This window comes from Balaenoptera physalus (assembly GCF_965194825.1).
Source record: "Balaenoptera physalus genome assembly, chromosome: 20".
Classification (NCBI taxonomy): Eukaryota; Metazoa; Chordata; class Mammalia; order Artiodactyla; family Balaenopteridae; genus Balaenoptera; species Balaenoptera physalus.
Genome location: NC_138901.1, coordinates 11,104,954 through 11,119,674, shown reverse-complemented (window position 1 = coordinate 11,119,674; position 14,721 = coordinate 11,104,954). Strand labels below are relative to the sequence as shown.

The window sequence follows — 14,721 nt, the reverse complement described above, 5'->3', positions numbered from 1 at the left end:
TGTTTCAATTCAATAGCCTGTTCTGAGCAAGTATGGCTGACACTATGAAGGGTTCTGGCTAGATGCTTTGGGATTCAGAGATGAACAATACACAGATCTTCCCCCAACGGGCTTACAAGCTATGTGTCTCGTTTTCCTATTCTTTGGTATCTAGACCCTATCTCCCCGCTGGGATAGTAATCCAGCCTACGGTCTAGTCAACACTTTGTCGTCACATAAAGACCGGTGTCACTGATCTTGTGCTGCAGTGGCCAGGAAGGACGGCCGGCAGTGGTTCCTGTCCTGCAGTTTTGTCTTTCAAGGGACATTTGGCAATGTATGGTGGCAGTTTTGTTTGTCACACTGTGTGAGATGGGATACTACTGCCATCTGGTGAGGTGAAGCCAGGAATGCTTCTAAACCTCCAACAATGCCCAGGCCAGCCCCACAATAAGGCATTATGTCCACAGGGCTGAGAATGAGAAACCCTGGCTGGAAAACCTTAGTACCATTTGGATGTTTAGTCATAATACCTAGAATAGCCGGCAAAATGAGTCTGTGTTCCCCCGAAAGGTCCAGACCCTCATTATCCAACCTCCTCCTCCACAGCTCCCCTCCTCAGACCTGGAGGAACACACATTTTGAACCCCCCAAACCCTACCCTGAATACCAAGACTCACCTCGCCTACAGAGCACGCGTGACCATTGGGACATGCTGTTAAAAGAACAAGACACATGTTGGCTGGTGAGGTTTCACCAGGGAAAGCTAACTCCCTCCTCTCTGGTCTAACCAAATGCTGATGTGGACTTGATGTCCCAAGCACATTACCAGAAATCTTGAACTTTGCTAGATATTAGAACTCATTAGATATTTGACACATACCAGGAGCTCAACTGGTATCACTGAAAAATAATGTCTGTGTTTAATTTCACAAAGCAAAGAGAAACTAGATTACAGGATCATACCAGGCGTTACTTTTGGAGGCAGGGTGGATAGTATTTTATACCCTCCTATTCACTCTCTTTGATTTTTTTCTTTTTGCTATGAGCAGGTTTTATAACAACTTTTAAAACTAGTTTTAAAAGATTATCTACTCAAGGCAACAGCAAAATTTACATAAAGTCATGGGTTATATTATTTTCTCCTTCAGTTCTATATTTCTAAAAGAACTATCTTTGGGTCAAAAACGTGGTTGTATTGTGAGCTGGCCCTTGACTGAGCCTCTCATGTGGTTCCCAGCACCCCCTTCTCCCCAAAGGGCATTCCAGGGAACAGAAGTGCACCCTAAAGGACCCTTTCCCTGTGACTAAGAAAAAAATAATCTGGCTCATCTACAGTCAGAAGGGTACCAGTTCCTGCAGGCTGTTCATGTTCTGCAAAGGCAACCACGGCAGAAGGAGGCAGGCACATTAGGACCTTCGGGGACAAACCCGTGGACCCCAATTCTATAACAATGTCTCATGTGGTTTCAGGATGCTCTTCAAAGCTCAGGAGTGGGATTCCACCTCAGGCCAACACTTACTGTACCAGTGGACTCCTTCCAGACCTATCCACTTCCTAGCTTGAGCAAGCAAGTCTTCAGGCATCGTTGGAAGAAAGGCATTCTGAAAAGTCAAAAGAACAGGGCTGGCTTTAGCTAAGTGAGCATATCGATGGGCTGTCACTGATCAGCAAGAGGCCTCGAGTAAGAACGTGACCTTGATTTTCTTTCTTCTTGACCTAAAAAGCTCTCTATGAAGAACACAGAACAGCTCCTTGTGAGGTAACAAAGGGCAAGGCAAGTTTTTCACCATCATTGTGGACTAAAGGGTCAAGTGAGACAGAGGCAGATGGAGAATCTAGAAGATAAACAGGTTCAACAGTTTCTGAGGTACCGGCTGGGTCTCTAAAGATTTTCCTGTGAACGCAGATGCAATCATATCCCAATCTTACCGCCATGAGATTTGGGGAGAAGGCCAAATTCTTCAGGGGTTCCAAGACTTTGCTTTGTCCACAGAGAAGGATGGTTGCAACATGAACAGCCATTTCTATTACTGTCCTTTCAAGGCTGTTGTCCCCAGGACCCGTCCTCAGCAGGGGTAGTTCATTGTTCACAAGGGATATTGCAAAACGTCTGATATCAGGAGACAAGGTCTTTCTTTCCACAATGAATTTCTCCATAGCCTCACATTGCTGACAGGAAAGAAATTAAAATACAACAAAGCAGAATATCATGTGAATAGTGAGAGAAACCCAAAGGTTTGCTCTTATGTCACTCATACACTTTTGATAGCAAATACCTATCAAATATCAAGGTTAAGGGGAATTCCCTGGTGGTCCAGTGGTTAGCACTTCGTGCTTTCACTGCTGACGGCGCGGGTTCAATCCCTGATCGGGGAACTAAGATCCCCGCAAGACGTGTGGAGCAGCCAAAAATAAATAAATAAATAGATAGATAAAGTTATTTGCATTAAAATAACTTTGATTTTTTTTTTTTTTTTTTTTTTAAATCAAGGTTAGGATGGCTAAATGGTTGCCGTTTGAAGGGAAATTATCTGGAGAAGAGAATTCTCCTCTACAAACACAGAAACCACATACCCAAGCACTAGTCTTCATAATTTTGGAAAACATTATCTTATGTTCTTGACTGTGTTTTAACTGTTACTCTAAAAGCTTTGGATGAAACAGAAAGTAGTTGCTCCACATAAGAAGGCTGGAAACCCCAATCATAGAATTTTAAAAATTTGGGATATAACTGGTGTTTGTGACTTTTACCTCTATTCAAAAAGTCCCTCCAAATTATAAGACTATGAACACAGCCCTGAAGGCTGATACTTACCTGTGGCTTAGGATGGAGGTTTGCACTGTGGGATCTGTACAAAGTCGTGACCTCTCTAAAAAGTGCTAACATTAGGTGGGCAGCCTGCTGAGTTGTGGAGCTCCTGCAGGTCTGAAAAAGCAAGGACATCAAGTGAGACTTTTAAAAATCTAGCTCAGGGCCAGAATCCCATGTGATTCGTATATGAATATTGAATGAGATCAGCCCTTAAGCCTTGGAAAGGTTGAGGGAGCCTTTCCCAAGACCCTGGGCACCTGGGACCCTGCACCTCAAGGACCATGTTCTGGAAAAACAACTGTTCATAAACATCCTAATATTAAACTCAATGCGTATTTATCAGATAGCTTACAACAGAAGTAACAGAGATCACCATCTGTTCTCTTTCTGACTACTTCACTGGTCCTAGAAACTTTTCCTGAGCAGAGACATTTATTTCCTCTTTTCCCAGCAAAATGCCAGGGTAAACAAGGACTCAAAAAGGAAACACGACCAGAACAATTTACAGATTAGATTCTAAAAGCCCTGTATCTACTAAAATAAACACATGCATACGCCTCTATGGGAATTATGAGGCTACACAGATATAGGTTTTGCTTCCTGTGCCATCACGTATCAGAGCAGAGGAATCTTGGAGGAAGTGACTTTTTAGCAGGGTCTCAAAGAAAGTAATGGACATAAATGAATCGGAAAGGAGCTGCCGGTGGCCTCGTGCAAACCCACCAGCCCAAATCAACCACTGCCGCTCCCCTGTTTGCTAGGCGAGCCCGTGAGGCCGTGAGCGTAAGACTTCTGATGCAGCATGTCACCCTGTGGGGCCTCTTTCGCTGCACCATTTGACACCAACAAGACAAGATTTAGGCTCTGAGGGGCCACTGTGTACACAAAGCAGTCCCCCAGTCCGACATACCTCCAGAGCAGTCTCAATGGCCAGGGGCTTGCACTCCAGAATGGCTTTGCCCACTGCGTCGCGGAGAGCCTTGTAGCTGTCTCCATGCACCAGATACTGATCCATCTGGCCTGTATGGTCCTTCTGCAACCCCAGGAACACAGGGGTTAATCATGGTGGGGACAGCGTGAGGAATGTTTAGGAAAGAACCTTCTTGATAGGTAAAGGAACCAGGCAATCGTTAGAGGTTTAAAGGCAGCTGAACCCGGTTTCCGGGTCCAGACCGAGGCATGACATCCCACTGCTGTTTGGGAAGCACCTCCTCCTCAACAGATGAAGAGCGGGGAGTGGGTGAAAATCTGGGGGAGGTGACCTTGTGGCTGCTTTCCTTCTGCACTCAGAGTAGAGCACCGAAGGACTTCAATACGTTAGCCCTAAGCTCCAGTTGGGAGCAAACAAAAAGCCAGGATTTTTAGTGCCGTTTTTGTAACACCAGGACAGTAAAAATTCATTCATTTCTGAGCACTAGGAAAGGACCACTGAGCAGCCCTGAAGCCAAAATGGCTGCAACTCTGTCATCCTTAGTCCTTTCCTATCTCGCCTGCCAAGGATAAAAAGGGCTTATTCTGAAAGCTGAAGGAATTTTTTTTTAAATATTTATTTATTTATCTGGTTGTGCCAGGTCTTAGTTGCGGCAGGCATGTGGGATCTAGTTCCCTGACTAGGGATCGAACCCGGGCCCCCTGCATTGGGAGCATGGAGTCCTCACCACTGCATCACCAGGGAAGTCCCTGGCTGAATGACTTTTAATTTGCTAAAAGCCAAAGCCACAGAATCATTCTTTTGCTTCCCCTGTGTCAAACTCTATCAGAAGTGATGCCTACATATGCTGTGCAGGTAGGTGACAAACACATCACACATACACACGCGCGCACACACATATCCTTCCCCTAGGCAGGCGGTCTAAACGTGATCATGAGCTGGGTCAATCAACTGAAGCACAGAGACAGAGGAGAAGACCAGAACAGATGCACACATTTTCCGTGATGGATGTGGGAGAAGGTCAGGGAGGAATGCAGGAGCAGCAGCCCCACTCCTGGGGTTGGGGGGCGGGCAGCGGAGCTGAGACAGCACAGGGACTGCCGGGACCACCCTGCTTACCTGCTGTGCAATGACTCCCCTGGGAAACACCCAGTGGGCCGGATGGCCCTGTCTGGAGAGGCTCTGCACAAACTCCATCCCCTGCTGGCTAGTTAGCTTCCTCACCAGGTATACTTGGTACCAGTCATTCTGGACCCGGGCACAGAAGTGTTCCACCTGCCGCAGGTAGCGACGCTTCTCCTCCGCCATCTCTGCAGAGCCAACAAGAAAGGCTGAGTGACGGCTGAGGGTACTTGTTAGTTAACTGTCTGGAACAGAGGCTAGTAAAAGCTCTGGGGCCACCCCTTTAGGAATTTACAGTGAAAGAACTAATCTAGAAGAAAGGGGACACGGTACAGACCAGTATTACTCTGAGAACCAGCTTCCCACACTTCCTGAATTTCTGAATCATGGGGGCTCCCGGCCTGTGGTCAAGAAAGTTTGGGAAGAAGACCTGCCTGAGCCGTCCTGAAGCTCAGAGAGGATCTCAGAAGCCTTGTCAAGACAGAGGCGGATGCGGGCCATCTCCTGCAGGTACTCCACCGAGGCCTTGCCAGCGGGCTCTCGGCTGCATCCCACCGGTCGGTACGTCTTAAGGAACTGGCCTTCCTCTCTTAGGTATTTCAATTCATCACTTATGAAGAAAGTATTATTCCTCTCATGTATTGAATCCTAGGGAACACAGAACCAGAAAGAAAGGATATCATTCTTTTCTATTTGCGAGTCCCCCACCTTCGCAATTTCTACAGTGTGGTCGTGGAGAATGCAGGAAGGGTAAAGAACAGTGCTGTGGGTTTGAGTGTACATTTTTTGAATCACGGAAAACTAATACCTCTTTTTATTTTAGTGGCAAGAAGGAGGGGAAAAAGAAAAGCTATGATGAAAAAATTTTTTATCTAATATTATTTTTTCATACGCATTGTAAGATTTTTGGGAGTAAGAAAAATATGAAGAGAATAAAAATTAAAAGTATTCACAATCTCACCACCTGTAGACAACTTTGGTGGCATATTCTTCTATGCTTTTTTTTCCCCTCATGCACATGCACATAAATGCCAATATATGCAACTGCTGAGGGCAGAAGCAATGTTTTTGAAACTTTTTTTCCCCTGCATGGAGCAGAGCATCTGTTAATGTTACCACCTAATTTATACTCTGTAAATTTTCAGAAAAACACTATTCCATCACATAAACCACATGGTTTGGAGAGTTTGAAAAAGAAATGCAGGGAGGTGACAATCAGCTTACCTCCAGGCAATTGCTAAAGAGCACATACAATTCAGCTTTATCTTCAGCCAGGAATGGTTTCTTTTCTAACTGGGACAAATAAGCCTGAATATAATCCTTCACTTCACGGAAGCTATGGAAGGAGAAATATTATACCTGGTTAGTTCAGGTCTGGAAACTCATTTTGCCAAAAAAAAAAAAAAAAAGGTATGTATGTATGTATCTATCTGCCTGTTATCCATCCCCCCCTTCCTGTATAATTATATATATATATACATACATACATGTGTATGTATAGTTTGTAACACGATTTTATGACGACTATTCTAGCACTAACTTGGAGGAATATAAAATTCCCTACTTTAGACTAGCTGTTCTCAAACTTTTTGGCTCCAGGAATCCTTTACAGACTTAAAAATTATTGAGAACCCCAGAGAGCTTTTGTTTCTGTGGATTACATCTATTGATATTTACAGTATTAGAAATTAAAACTGAAAAAATTTGAAATTATTTATCAATTCATTAAAAATAACCATACTAAACTCATTACATATTAACATAAATAATATTTTTAAAAAGCTTTTCCAAAACAAAAATTCATTAGTAAGAAGAGGGGTACTGTTTTTCATTCCTGCAAATCTCTTTAACACCTGGCTTAACAGAAGTTCGCTAGATTCTCAAATCTGCTTCTGCTTCTAATTGGTTGCACTATATTGAGTTATGTGAGGAAAATCTGGTCTCATACATTATGTAGCTGGAAAAGGGAGAAATATTTTAGTAGCATTTTCAGGTAACTGTGAATATTCTCCTTTGACACTACACCAAAACTTGATAAATGATAATTTCTAAAGGTTAGTTGCAATGTGCGATCTGAAACCCTATCAATGCATTCATAGTCAACTACATTAAAATCAAATGGTCTGCAGTGCACTTCAGATGGATTTCTTTTTGATCAATGCAAAATTCTCTGACATCAAGCATCAGTCACTTCAAAAATACCAGCTCACTGAGCTGTGCAGACCTGGCAAATGTTGACACATTTTTATTTTATGATATATTTTAAAAAACCTCACATTTATTATCATCAAAAGGTCTGTACGTATTAGAAAGCTGATAGGCTCCCGGTGGAGGATACAAGTTTTCCAAATTTTTATTTTAATTTTTTTAAATGTATTTATTTTTTTGGCCACACTGCATGGCTTGCAGGATCTTAGTTCCCCAACCAGGGATTGAACCCAGGCCCTTGGCAATGAAAGCATGGAGACCTAACCACTGGGCCACCAGGGAATTCCCTCCAAAATTTTAATGTTTGCTTAAAAGCTTGAATTTTATCATTAGCAACAAAACCATCAGTTGTCTTCCTTGATGTGACAGGCTCACATCACTTGGTTTCAAGAAAACACCTGCCAAATGCCCAAGTCTGAATAAGTGTTGTTTGTCAGTCATTCTTTCAAGTACAAGTGGTATTCCACAGAAAAAGCAGCCAAGTTAGCATGTAACTCAAAAACCGCATGAGTGGTTTTCCTTGAGATAACCCTGTACCTTGGTGTGCAGCCGGAGTGCTTTGTGTGTATCTCTCATTTCAACAGAATATTAAAAAGTCATATCCTCAAAGGTGGAGATTTAATAAAATTAAGAATTTTTATAGCTTCGTCAAGGACATTAAGTGAAATTGGCATTTTTAAAAACTATATGTGCTTGGTGGTGACGGAAACAATGGCCACTACCAGGGTTTTCCTCATGCTAAGATGCTAGCAGATTCACCCTTCATTGCTTTAGTAACATTAAATATCAACAAATATCAACACGTTGAAAAAGCCAGATAATATCTTAGTGTTATTTGCAGTCTCGTCAATGTTGTCCCACGCACGGGTCTGCCTAAAGAATGGATGCCTACATTTCCACGAAGTATGTCTAAGTCTGGTCTGAGTGATTTTTTTTTCTTCTTGGCTGCGTTGGGTCTTCATTGCTACGCACGGGCTTTCTCCAGTTGCGGTGAGCGGGCTTCTCATTGCGGGGGCTTCTCTTGTTGCGGAGCATGGGCTCTAGGCGCGCGGGCTCAGTAGTTGTGGCTCACAGGCTCTAGAGCGCAGGCTCAGTAGTTACTGCACACAGGCTTAGTTGCTCCGTGGCATGTGGGATCTTCCCGGACCAGGGCTCGAACCCATGCCCCCTGCACTGGCAGGCGGATTCTTAACCACTGCGCCACCAGGGAAGCCCCGGACTGATTCTTTTTTTTTTTTAATTAATTAATTTATTTATTTATTTATTTTTGGCTGTGTTGGATCTTCGTTTCTGTGCGAGGGCTTTCTCTAGTTGTGGCGAGCGGGGACCACTCTTCATCGCAGCGCGTGGGCCTCTCACTATCGTGGCCTCTCTTGTTGCGGAGCACAGGCTCCAGACGCGCAGGCTCAGTAGTTGTGGCTCACGGGCCTAGTCGCTCTGCGGCATGTGGGATCTTCCCAGACCAGGGCTCGAACCCGTGTCCCCTGCATTAGCAGGCAGATTCTCAACCACTGCTCCACCAGGGAAGCCCAGAAAATGTATTTTAAGAGTAATTTATTTGAAAATCCTCCAGGAATCCTGTTTGAAAAAACTATTTCAGAAATAATGGGGGAATAAATAGAAGCAAAATAAAATGTCCGTGGACAAGGCTGCAGCAGATCCATGCTTAAAGGTAAATCTAATCTCTATCCTGAGTCACCTTTCAGACATTTAAGTTAGAAACAGTTGTTTCTATTGGAACTTTTCTTCCAGCATCTTGATTTTGCCATCACCTCAAGGCGTACTCTATCAAGTCAGAACACAGGCTGAGGATACCGAGTATCTTCCAAAAGAGCCTTCTGAATACAGATCAGCTTTCTTTCTTTCTCTCTCTCTGTTTCTTTCTTTCATTTTTGGCTGCGTTGGGTCTTTGTTGCTGTGCACGGCCTTTCTCTAGTTGTGGCGAGCAGGGGCTACTCTTCGTTGCGGTGCGCAGGCTTCTCATTGCAGTGGCTTCTTTTGTTGCGGAGCATGGGCTCTAGGCACACGGGCTTCAATAGTTGTGGCACACGGGCTCAGTGGTTGTGGCTCGCGGGCTCTAGAGCGCAGGCTCAAGTAGTTGTGGTGCACGGGCTTAGCTGCTCTGCAGCATGTGGGATCTTCCCGGATCAGGGCCTGAACCCGTGTCCCCTGCACTGGCAGGTGGATTCTTAACCACTGCGCCACCAGGGAAGCCCCCTACAGATCAGCTTTCTAAGAATTTTCTAAAATAGCATAATTTGACAAGACCATTGAGCTGAAGCACCATATGGGCTTCTCTGTCCATTTATAGAATCAGAGAAACTTAAGAGCTGAAGCAAAACTTAGACAACATCAAGGGCAAGGAGGGTGAGGAGAGATTCTAACTTATCATCCAAAAAAACACAAAACTTTGTAGCTGTGGAACTGAGATGAGAACCGCAGATTCCTGACTCCCGACTTCCCGCACGTCACAACACCTTGCACCCTTCCCCCAAATCTGTCTTCTTCTTCCTAACCACGTGCTTGTAGGCATACTGAACTCATAGCCAGTATGTGAATATGTCAAGGACACAACCCATACAGATAAAGGAACAAGGGGGTCTCTTGCTGAAAAAGCTTCCCCAAATCATGAACTAGCTACAGGTTCTGCAAAGAATGCTTGGCAGCAAAGAAAAAGCCACGAGGAGAATAAAAAGAAGTCAAGGCGTGCTAGAGGCAAATCCAAGTTCGTGGTGCTCACCTGTACTTCAAAAGCAGTTTCAGTACCACTGAGCGGATGACAGGGGTCTTATCCACAACGTCATCAAAAGGAGAAAGAGATTTTGTGTGTTCACGGCGTCCTTAAACCAGAAGGAGAAAGGTAGATCATCGTTCACATCAGACATAAAGAGTGAGATGAAGAACTGAATTTTTAAGTCTATAGGAAGAAAGCCACTCACTTTGGGAAGCCTCTCGAAAGAGCTCCTTCTCTACAAAGAGTAAAGACAGCAGAACATCGACCACATCCTTCTGAGGTGGAGAATTGTCTTTGAAGCACATGGTGGAAACTAGGTCCACAAAGAAACTATTGCACATCTGCCGGAAGCGAGCATGTTTCTCGATGACCTCCCTTGGGAATCATTGAAAACCACGGTCAAAAGGCTTGTAGAATGTGTTCCAGAATCCCTCCCTACAGAGTGCTTTGGGATTTGGACAGCATTTTTTTTTTTAATTAAAAGATGCAAGTATCTCCTTACATTGATTAGAACCAGTCTCCAAAACTGCAGACAGTACATACACTTGGCTCTTTTGAGAAACACTTTGATCATTTGGACCATCTAGCAATAGCCTTCATATCCCAAGAGTTTCTCAAAGATCCCATCCACTGGGTTTGCCTTGGGCTCCACTTTCAGGAGGCATCAGAATGGAGGGAAATGGGAAGGAAAACCAACCACTTAGGCTAATTTTAACTACTGCCTTGAAAGGCACTTAGCCAGATAAGAGCTAGCTTTATCCTCAGGACATAGAACATGGAATAGGTTTACGTATCAAGAGGATACAAATTTACATATCAAGAGGATAAACCAGTTGCATCTAAATTCTTTGAGTGTCTTGTGATGGCTTTATTTAGTTTACGACCTTCTGGTTTATTTCCTCTAATTTTTCTATCTCCCTAATCTGCACACATGTATGTCTTGAGGAGAGGATAATTTTCAGACACTAGGTGTTCATAAAGGTACATAAGTAGTTAGTTGTCTTTCTTAGAACACTTCTCTGTCAGGCTTTCTAAGATTAATAATTATATTTCTGAACACTGTATTTGCAAAAAAGGAAGAAAAAAGAGGAAGATTTCTCAAGAGAAAGGGTGTTTTACCGGTGCTCCTGGGAAACAGAAGGAGAGAAGCTGTCTGGCAAGTCAGCTAAACAATAGGGGCATCCCATCTGCCCTTGGGTGATGTGAACCTTGACGCAGCGCTGGCAGAATACATGGTCACAGGGCAGGCAGACAGGATCCTGTGCATCTCCCAGGCAGATGGGGCACGGCTTCACCCCAAACCTAGAAGCCAAGAAGGGTGACCAATTCTGAAGCAGACAAGCTGGCCGTGAGAAGCAAAAAATACAAAAGGTTCTGAATTCTCTCCTTTGCAGATCCCAAACCCAAGATCTTACCTGGTGAGGCTCTTGCTGACCTGGTCCTTACATTTACAAAGAGTGGTCATCACTGCGACGAAAGGCCTGTGGGTCTTGATGTCAGAGTCCTCTTGCAGGCACTGAAGGAGAAAGGCAGCCGGAGGAGGAGGGAAGCTAATTAGCAGTGAGGAAGGGCAGGAGTCAGCCAGGGAACAAAGGCTACAAAACACATCCCCTCTGCTGCTGGCGAAGCTGGGAAGTTAGGGCTCTGGTGTCTGCAGTGCAAGGCTTTTTTTTATTTATTTAGCAGTTTCTTTAACTTTGAATGCCCTTTGTGACTATGCTGCTTTGGGGAGAAGGTCGATATTCTCAGCTTCTGATTTTTCCCCTCTTCCTCTTTTTCTTTTAAGGTCTATCCCCCTCCTCCCGTTATAAGATATTTCAAACTATAAAGGATAATATAATGACCATCTGCGTATCCACCAAACTTTAAGTAATCATAGCATTTTTTTTGAATATGTGCTTTATCAGTTTCTAAAGAAACAAAACGTTACAGGTGCAGCTTCAACTCCAAGTGTATCCTTTTCTGATCATATTTCCATCCCCCACCCCTCACCCGGCCCCAGAGAATCACATTCCTAAACTCCCACTTCCACTAGATTTGGATGCATGCATAAAAATCTTGCTGCTTTGAATGTTGTAAACTTTCTATCAGGGACATCACACTGTACCTAAGCTTCTGCAACTTGCATTTTTTGTTGATACAAGTAGGTTCAGATCATTCATGTTAACTGCTGTATGGTACCTGTTGATGAATATACTGGTCACCTGTTTTCCCATTAATGGACATTTAGAATGTTCCCAATTTCCTGCAATTACAAACATTTCTGCACCCAACATTCTTCCATGTGTCTGAGTACAAATGGGAAAATTCTCTAGGATATGTATTTAGAAGTGGAAACACTGTTTCTTAGGAAATGCACATCTTTAATGATATAAGATAGTGAGTTTAATGGCTGTGCTTAGGGAATTTTCTGGTTAGGTATGATGTTTGCTCTAGAAGTTTTTCTATTAGGTATACCCCTTGGGCATTATCTGCTGAAGGAGAGTTCCTTTATATTCCTAATTTGGCAAGAGTATCTTTGTACCAAATTATAAATTTTATCAAATGCTTTTTCTGTACCTTTGGAAATAATCGTTTGGAGTTTTTCTTTTAATTTGTTACGTAACTGATGATGCTTATCGATTTTATGATTTTGAGCTATCCTTGAATTCGCAGGATTAATCTTACTTGGCAATGATATTAGTTTTTAATACCCTGCTAAATTTGATCTGTTAATCAAAAGATTGAATAAAGGCCAAAGGACTTGAATAGACATTTTCCAAAGAAGATATACAAATAGGCAATAAGCACATGAAAAAATGCTCAACATCACTAGTCATTAGGGAAATACAAATCAAAAACCACAATGAGATATCACTTCATACCCATTAGGAGGGCTATTATTTAAAAAAATGGAAAATAACAAGTGTTGGCAGGGATGTGGAGAAATTGGAACCCTGGGGCATTGCTGGTGGGGAAGTAAATTGGTGTGGCAACTGTGGAAAACAGTATGGTGATTCCTCAAAATGTCAAACATAGAATTACCATATGATTCAGCAATTCCACTCTTAAGTACACACCCCCAAAAATTAAAAGTAGTGACTCAAACAGACACTTGTACACCCAGGTTCAGAGCAGTATTATTTACAATCACCAAAAGGTGGAAACAACCCAAATGTCCATTAACAGATGGATGGATAAACAGAATGTGCTCTATCCATACAGTGGAATCTTATTCAGCTTTAAAAAGGAAGGAAATTCTGACACCTGCTACAATGTGGATAAACCCTGAGAACATGATGCTTAGTGAAATAAGCCAGTCACAAAAGGACATTTCAAAGGCTGTACAGCAAAGCTGTTGGCAGTGCTTGTGTGAGGTTCCCAGTGGGCAAACAGTATCTTCCCTGAGTGGCCACTGATGCTGAAAGGACAGTCACTTTTTCTACAGGGTACTATCCTGTGTGTCACCAACTTTATAAAGGGTGTAGAGGGCCAGAGACATGGGCTTCCTGCCCCCTCGGTCCCACCGACAGCACTGTGTTTGGAAGTCCACAGGCCCAGCGGCATTCTCCTACACCCTTCCTGACCGTGGCAGTGGGAAGCAGTTCCCTCCGCGGGCCAGGCTGCTGACCTGGTCTGGGGCCACTGGAGGCCTGGCTGGAGCCCACCCTTCAGTCCTCCCAAAGGTTTCCCAAGTGTACTTGCTGCATGAATAGTTCCTTTTCCTGCAAGGAACCCTAAATGACACACCCTGACTTAACACTCAGGAGAGGGTAAATATTAAAATATTAAACACCAAAATTTTAATGGCCTATGTGATGAAATCACTTTCCTTCGCACTTCCAGATAAAACTCTCAGAGCAGAAAGGGGATATACCACCAAGATGATAAAAGTCAGGTCATGCTTCAATTGTTCTTTGTCTTACAAAGAGGCAGACCAGTGCCTGACAGGCCAAGCCTTCGCGCTCACCTTGTTCAGCAAGAAGACATACTCCGTCACCAGCTTGCACAGCTCGGGAATATAGCTCTTGGTCCCCAGGAGCACATGCTCCACAAAGAGCGCAATGGAGAAAATGCGATTCCAGTGGGTTCTGTCGAGAGAAGGGGTCCCTCACTCAGCTCTGACAAAAGCGCCTGAGACGAATGAAGAGGGGCAGGGAGGCAGTTCCAAGGCACAGGAGTTGAAAGATAAAAAAAGGACCGGGCATGAAGGTGGGTGAAAGAATTAGGTAGAAGCCCTTTGTGATGTGCTCCCTGACCTCCACACACTTCGTCTCTTTCCACCCCTCCCCTCAGACTCTCAGCTGGGACATCTCAAGTTCTACGCCTCTGCCTGTGTCCGGTGAGTCCCACCTTGTCCTTAAAGGCCAGCACAGGACTTGTCCCCTGGGAAGTCTAGCCTGTGTGTTCCCTCTCTGCTGCCCTGCTGGGGTCCTTTGCAGCTGCTTCTTCTCCCTCAGGATCATCATAATCTGCTCGCCTTTTTATCACCCCCATCACTCCACGCACTCCCTGAATGCACAGCTCTCTAAGATCATCATGACGCCTGGCGTTTAGTAAGGGTTCAAGAGACGTTAAAGAATGAATGAGGACAGGCCCACTTCCTGCGGCAGGAGCATCTGCTCTCTCTCTGATGTGCCCGGGACTCCTGGGTCTCACCTGACGTCCCTGACGGCTCTGGCCACCATTCCGCTGCCCTGCAGGTACCCATCTGAGCAGAGGAGCTCCAGCGGCATGCAAAGATTCTTCACCGTCTGTAACCAAGCTTGGGGACTGGGCTTCAGGAGGTTTTCTGTCAGCATTTCAGTACAGGCCACTGCTGCGAACACATCCAGACTCTGGGGAGCAGAGAACAGGCCCGTGACTGAGCAGCCTGTCCCCTGACCCCCACTGGGCTGCTCTAACCATTAAGTCGGAGGCCCTGGCTGTTAGCCCAGTGTGTTCTTGTGTTC

The 14,721-nt window shown here is 44.3% G+C and overlaps 1 protein-coding gene across 1 annotated transcript in view; it reads right to left on the bottom strand.

Annotated features, from left to right (window-relative positions):
• Positions 1-14,721, bottom strand: part of RNF213 (ring finger protein 213) — a 114,241-nt gene that overhangs the window by 16,401 nt on the left and 83,119 nt on the right. Inside the window, exons 42-55 of the mRNA XM_082441536.1 lie at positions 14,429-14,607; positions 13,740-13,860; positions 11,206-11,306; positions 10,910-11,092; positions 9,996-10,165; positions 9,797-9,896; positions 6,073-6,184; positions 5,283-5,496; positions 4,846-5,036; positions 3,706-3,828; positions 2,799-2,909; positions 1,913-2,152; positions 1,503-1,584; positions 660-694 (exon numbers count right to left, since the gene is read on the bottom strand). Coding sequence (XP_082297662.1) covers positions 660-694; positions 1,503-1,584; positions 1,913-2,152; positions 2,799-2,909; positions 3,706-3,828; positions 4,846-5,036; positions 5,283-5,496; positions 6,073-6,184; positions 9,797-9,896; positions 9,996-10,165; positions 10,910-11,092; positions 11,206-11,306; positions 13,740-13,860; positions 14,429-14,607 — 1,962 coding nt within the window. The remainder of the gene's footprint in view (positions 1-659; positions 695-1,502; positions 1,585-1,912; positions 2,153-2,798; positions 2,910-3,705; positions 3,829-4,845; positions 5,037-5,282; positions 5,497-6,072; positions 6,185-9,796; positions 9,897-9,995; positions 10,166-10,909; positions 11,093-11,205; positions 11,307-13,739; positions 13,861-14,428; positions 14,608-14,721) is intronic.